Source organism: Coregonus lavaretus (assembly GCF_964263955.1).
Source record: "Coregonus lavaretus genome assembly, chromosome: 24".
In the NCBI taxonomy this organism is placed as follows: Eukaryota; Metazoa; Chordata; class Actinopteri; order Salmoniformes; family Salmonidae; genus Coregonus; species Coregonus lavaretus.
Window position 1 is genome coordinate 30548278 of NC_140011.1, and position 6479 is coordinate 30554756.

Below are 6479 nucleotides of genomic sequence, written 5' to 3' on the forward strand. Positions count from 1 at the left end.
ATTTGTATCTCAGATTAATCAACTGTGTGAAAACCAGTTAAATAAGAAAACAAAATCACAATGAATGTCACAATGATTTATTCAAGTAGATTTCCTGGAATACATAAAAACGGTGCAGTAATATGAGCTTTTTTCATTGCATAAATATCAAACAAAACAGGACAAAAGAGATAGCTAGCAGACTAACCATAAGTAAAAGCATTTCACAAAACAAATGAATCCTAATTTTCTCCTTGAATATTTGGTTCAGAGCACGGGCACAGTATGTACAGTATCCAGTACTTTATGGGCAATACTTTTACTCAGGGATGAGCAACTTGCGAGCAAAACATTTTAGTGGCCCACCTCTTGACAGAGGATACATTTTAGAATTAATTTCCTGCAATTCTACACATTTTTCCACGGGGCGTAGAGAAAATGTTGCCGTTTTAAAATACGTTTGCTGCAATTCTACACATTTTGCCATGGGACGGAGAGAATATTTTGCAATTCTATAACTAATTTCATGCAAAATTTCGTTTTTGGAAGTTGATCCCTGGGCCTACAAAAACTGATCTGTGTACTGCTAATATATACTAATTTCCAAATACTTAAGGTCATTAAAAAAATCTAAAGTGACCTTGAACTTGAGTTGTAAACATACAAGCTATAGCAAGCAAATGTGAATAATGATAGAAGAAATGGGTGAAAGGGATGATATGTTTGACATAAAACACATAAAACGATGAGGGAAATATGCCATGGTTAAAATCATCTGTATCTCACTATGCGCTACATTCTGTGCTCTTCAAGCAAGCTGAAGATGGATTCCATACCATGTGGTGCTGAATATTGTAATTGATATGTAAAAACAAGCAATTTCAACAAATATTGGGGGGGTTTAACATCTGAAATTCAATTTATTTGGTTTAGACCTTTTAAAACCAACTATTGTTATGTAATATATAGGCTATACTTTTAATTCTAAACCTATCAAGTAATTCAATCCATATTTTATTACCTCCTCACTGAACTTACAGAATGGCTTTACAAAAACATGTTTAGGTACAAAAGGACTGTAAGTCGCTTTGGATAAAAGCGTCTGCTAAATGGCATATTATTATTATTATTATTAAAGGCTTCTTAACAGCTTCTACCCCCAAGCCATTAGACTCCTGAACAGCTAATCAAATGGCTACCCGGACTATTTGCATGTGAAAATTAAAATGTTATTTGATTTAATTTAGGCATAACATGAACCTAAGAGTTTTTCTTTACATTAACCTGAAAAAATTGGTAAACTGTCAACTTGATAAGAGTATGGCCATTTTTACATAATTGCAGTTATCCATGTGTACTTTGGCTGTCATGGAGTTTTCACAGAATTGCTTCTCAGTGGTTTGGAGAATGACTTTCCCCTCTTAATAGCTGAGAAGAAAAGAAGAAAGCATTTCATCACATACAGCACATACAGGATAATATTTCCTGTAATGTGAGTTATGATTATTAGATGTTCACAATACGTTTATAATGGATTACTGTCTGGCACACTATAGTGAATAAAATGCTGAGTAATCATGTGTTGAAACTAGACCTACTCCTACCTCCTACACTAAAAAGTATGCACAATGGCATGTAAAATGAGATGAGGAGTTTCAAGACTCACTGTGAGACGTGACATCCTGACACATAAGCGTAGTTGCCAGTGTAGCGAACCTCACAGCGCACAATGTTGTTGCTGTAGTCAGACTCTGGAACCTGATAGCTGGGGTTCACACTGATCTAAAGCACAAAAAGAGCAAAAGGGGTGAAAGTACAAATGTTTCATAGCGTTTCATAAAAACAATGGAAATTATTCTCAGAGGTGGTATGGGAATATGGGACACAGTGTTCAGCTACAAAGTGCCAATAATGTCATCTGTTTTTTGTGACAAACCTTCAGGACATAGTTCCCAGGTTTCACATCTGTAATATCAATCCACTGGCAGTCAATGTCTGCGTTATAGGTATCATAACATCCTGGACTCAAGCCCTATAACCAAAGGAGCAACATGAAACCTCTGATTAGACAACAGTAAGAAGCACTCACATGCCATTACAGAGTATCAGGGTTGGGGTCAATTCCATTTCAATTCCAGTCATTTTCAGGAAGTACACTGAAATTCCAATTCCAATTATGTTCAATGCTTTTAAATGAGGAACATGTGGAATTGGAATTTGGTTTACTTTCTGAATTGACTGGAATTGACCCCAACCCTGCAGAGTTTTTAACTGCATGTATGTGTTTTGCTGGACGTCATACCCTGGTACTAAACAACTAGTCATACAATCTAGACATGCAATTATTAGTTGAGAGATGAGATAAAGCAGGAAAATCATCCATGGTTGGACATTTATGATTTTTTTTTTTATTAGGATCCCCATTAGCCGACGCCAATGGTGACAGCTAGTCTTCCTGGGGTCGGATTGGTCAACATGACATAAAGCAACAAGGGTTGTGTTGGTAACCTGGGTGTGTGAGGTGCAAGCAAAGCGTCTGTAGTAGCCATAGTCACAGGAGCTGTCCTCCAGGCAGAAGCTGGCCTTGTGTCCCTCAGCCACACTCCTCCCACCGGAATCCAGCAGGTCATAGTGGCTGAACTCATCCATGCTGTGGTAATGCCTGGAGAGAAGCAGGACAATGGAGGTTGATCAGTGTAAAATAACTGATTCAATAACTTTGTCATCACTTTGGCTGGCATTCAATCAAACATTTGCTGTAGAAAAATGAAAAATGTTTGTTCCAATGCTGAGGAATGCATTTTTTTATGGTTTCAGGTCTAGATCCAGTCAATGAGACTGAGACTTACAAATCAGTTGTACAAAAACCTACAGGATGTAAGTCAATATGTTCATTGGAACTCTGCCAAACGTACCCCATACTTGATGTTAGTACATTATGTGACTTCCTTCAGAGCATAGCTATGGGCTGAGGTAATGTGAAATGCAGACTTCTATGGAATGAAGAGAACTGGCATCTTTTGAATGTATTCATTAAGACAAGGTTATAGACGTCTCTCTCTGAAGGTTCTGGCTACACATCCAGAATCACATTCCTCATGTGCAGTACAAGTAATGTTTTGGAGTCAAATATTTTGAAGTGGAAATTGGAGTCAAATAGATTGCCATAAATTGATGCATTGCTATATTTGCCAGACAAATCAGTCTGATGAGACCAGTATGTTAATGATCAATAGAAGGACATTAATCCACTCTGTAAGAGATAGAAGGAAAAAGAAAGAACAGCACAAAAAATACAGTGTTTGTGTAACTGGCAGACGGAGACAGAGAAACACACAGACATTGGGAGAGACTCACTGGTGACAACTGTGCCATTCCCAGGAGTAGCGCGGTCTGCTTGGCAGGAAGTCAGCCGTCCCCTGGTTCTTCACACGTTGTGGGAACCTCAGCAGCATGCGGGTGTCATAGTCTCTCGCTCTGTATGCTGAACTGCCCCACCAAAACAACATCACAAACTGAATACACTTTGGACACAGAATTGAATCGAGTGCATTTATAAGCCAAATACCTTCTTTTCAATAAAGCGTATGGTCTTAAATTTCTGGGAAAGGTTTGGTACAGCGAGGAGTGATTCCTTTCGAGAAGGATATGGTTGTTTGGGTTAGTTTTGATAATGAGTTTACCAGTCTGACTAGTGATGATTTCTCCATGTAAACGGAGGAGTGTTTAAACGGTTTGTTGAATTATACCAGTCGACCCTTACAACTGGTGGCAGGATTCTATTTATCCACAAAATGCATGTGTGTGCTGCTCTAGGGCAACCCTAAACCACAAACACTCAAGAGTTACAACTCAGACAATCTGACTCACACAATTAAGTTGTTGGACAATAAGCTTCTATTTAAATCCCGTAGTGTTTGTTCCAATAGTACCTTGACAAGCAGTTCTCTTCATTTGCACATCGGAGGTTGTACATAGGAACTCTCTGGACATATGCAGAGGCTTGAATGTAGTATGCGTCTGGCACAAGATCAGGCAGACCTAGAGGATATGTATTTGTCTTAATCACAAATTATTGTTATATGAAGATAAACAAAACAATAACACAGAACTTATATTTTTAAAGCTACATGTACTGGGAAAATAATTCTGCATCAAATGCATCTCGAATTCTAACCCATTCAACCATTCTTACCGTTCTGATGGTACCTTGTGCCATATCCAGGTCTCTCTCTGCGTCTGGGACTCTCATACACGTCATAGTAATTGTAGTAAGGATTATCTGAATCTGAGGTCTTGTATGGGTTGTAAGGATCATCCCCTGCCATCACGTCTTCTCTTCTCGGCGATGGGGACGGTTTGTCCTGTGTCCCATTCGTCGTCCCATTCGTCGTGTCATTCGCCTTCGTTTCTGCATGGCCACTTGGATGGGCATCCTGCTGCTGGTGCCCCTGTCCCCTAGGGGGCCTTGGAACTCGAGGTAGTAGCCAGCCTGGACGCGCTCCTGCGCGGGACACTGTGTGGATAGATGAGGGAAGCGGTCTCGAGGAATCAGAGGGTTTGTTGGCTTCCCCGTCGCTAATGATGGTGACAGGTCGGGTTTGCTCTTTATCCGCGCCTTTTTGCTTTGGTGGTCGATATTCCGAGCCGTGACTCAGAAGGCTAAAAACTTTACCGTTGTGCGCCCATTGTATTGTCTGCTGTAATGTACCTGCGGCTTGGTTATTTCGTGTCCTTGTCTCTGGTGGATTCCGCTGAGATTGGACAGTTTGAAGTATGCAAACGAATAAACATACGTGCGCACACGCATAAAGCGTGACAAATCTACGCGCTCCCATAATACAACTAAATAGATTATGACTGATAATTACTACAATTTTAATTTATGTGGTATATCATTTTCCCGTTGAAAATAAAGTACATTCAATTACTTTTCAAAGTAAGTCTAATTTACCCTACATTAAATGCTGAAAAACCTGCACCAGTATTGCTATGTTCCCCACGCAACCTCACATCGTTCTGTTCCGAGGCTTGCAGATGCGCTAAGAGTGGGGAGGAGGAGGAGTTGAACATTTGAAGTTTCTAATTCCGTTGTTAGACAAACCCAGAATGGTATGGTGCTCATGTAACAACTGGATGGATAGGCTACCTGACGCAGAACCTCCTAATGGGTCTGCTCCAGAGTTTGATAACAGAAAACCATGTGTTATGTTTTTCTTGCACTGTTTGAACTTATTATAACTTTCTGACATCAGGCTATGGGCAGTGTAATTAAAAAGAGGTGCAGATGTGTAGCCTAAAAACTAACCATGTTAACTAACTAATCAGTTAAATGACAAATATTTATATATGAAACATTTCAACAGGTCCCTCTGTTAGTAAAATAATCCCTATGTCACTTTGGTCAAGATGGAATCACTGATGTGTGGACTCTGCTAATGACTGCTTAGGGCTTGCAAAAGCACATCACAGTATAAGCACATAATCACAGTCACAATGCCTTTCTGCAATTACCCCACCCAGGAAATACATCTGGGAGAACACACACACACCATTTTATAAAGTCAGACTAGTTAAGACAATTCTGACGTTTGCAACAGTAGGCCTATTTCTTATAGTATGTGATAAGAAAATAACAAGCTCCTTGGCCAGATCAGCAGGAACGCAAATGTTATGATAAATAGCACTTACTTTGTTGGATGACCTGACAAAAGTGCAACCTCATGGTGCCAAAATGATATTGGCACATCAACTTTCTCACAGGAGGAGCTCTAAAATGTAAGCATGATTGCATGATGGGTTTACAACATGTCATTGTGACATCCACTCACATAAACCAAAACTGAACAAAAAAATCCAGCTTCTTTCCTTTTGGCCCTTTTTGGCAATATGTTGCTCTTATTTTTAAGCTTTGCTATATGAATTTATGCAGCAGTTATTCTATGCAATAAACACATTGCGGTCTCTATGTTCTTTCATTTGGGACTGTTTCATTGTTGCCTCAGATTGCAGTATGACCACGTTGACCCTTAAAGTCCTGGACAAATCGGGAACTTTTACTCTTCCCTTGCAGTATGCCAAAGATAACACATCCCTGTTGTTAACACTAGGGACATAATATAGAGTTGGGTAATCTTAATCAATGGTTTTCATTTTTCTCTGTCTAGTCATCTGGGAAATGTATTTTTTAAATGACTGACCACAGTAGCCACGACTGTACTGCAGTACCAGATGGAAAATCATCAGAACGCAATACATTCTAATCCCTCAATCCACAGCCAACACTATCAAAATGCATACTCTGTGAAAAAAGATGTAAAGAAATACACACTAAGATTTTAGTCTTACATATCCTGAAACTGTAAGGCAGCCATATTACTTCCATATCCACATTTTACACTAGGTGGCAGATTGTAGCAAACTAAAGTAATTCATCTGGTTTCTTACTGTCCCATAGTTTTGTGATAGGAATGTTTTCCATTGGGCACTGGGCACTGGGC

At 39.5% G+C, this 6479-nt stretch overlaps 1 protein-coding gene across 1 annotated transcript; it reads right to left on the reverse strand.

The window, feature by feature from the left end:
• Positions 1 to 61: 61 nt before the first annotated feature.
• Positions 62 to 4917, reverse strand: loxa (lysyl oxidase a). The gene is made up of 7 exons (XM_084140383.1): positions 4175 to 4917; positions 3912 to 4020; positions 3337 to 3468; positions 2488 to 2641; positions 1916 to 2011; positions 1646 to 1761; positions 62 to 1407 (listed from the first exon to the last, which is right to left on the reverse strand). The coding sequence occupies exons 1-7, from the start codon at positions 4815 to 4817 to the stop codon at positions 1401 to 1403; spliced, it is 1257 nt and encodes a 418-aa protein (XP_083996509.1). The 5' UTR covers positions 4818 to 4917; the 3' UTR covers positions 62 to 1400.
• Positions 4918 to 6479: the final 1562 nt, after the last annotated feature.

Excerpts from the sequence above, each read along its gene's own strand:
- loxa (XM_084140383.1), bottom strand. The coding sequence starts at position 4,817 with ATGGGAGCGCGTAGATTTGTCACGCTTTATGCGTGTGCGCACGTATGT. Across the intron at positions 3,469-3,911 it reads GAAGAGAACTGCTTGTCAAG|TTCAGCATACAGAGCGAGAG; the intron begins GTACTATTGGAA and ends TTGGTGGGGCAG. Across the intron at positions 2,012-2,487 it reads CTTGCACCTCACACACCCAG|GGCTTGAGTCCAGGATGTTA; the intron begins GTTACCAACACA and ends CTTTGGTTATAG.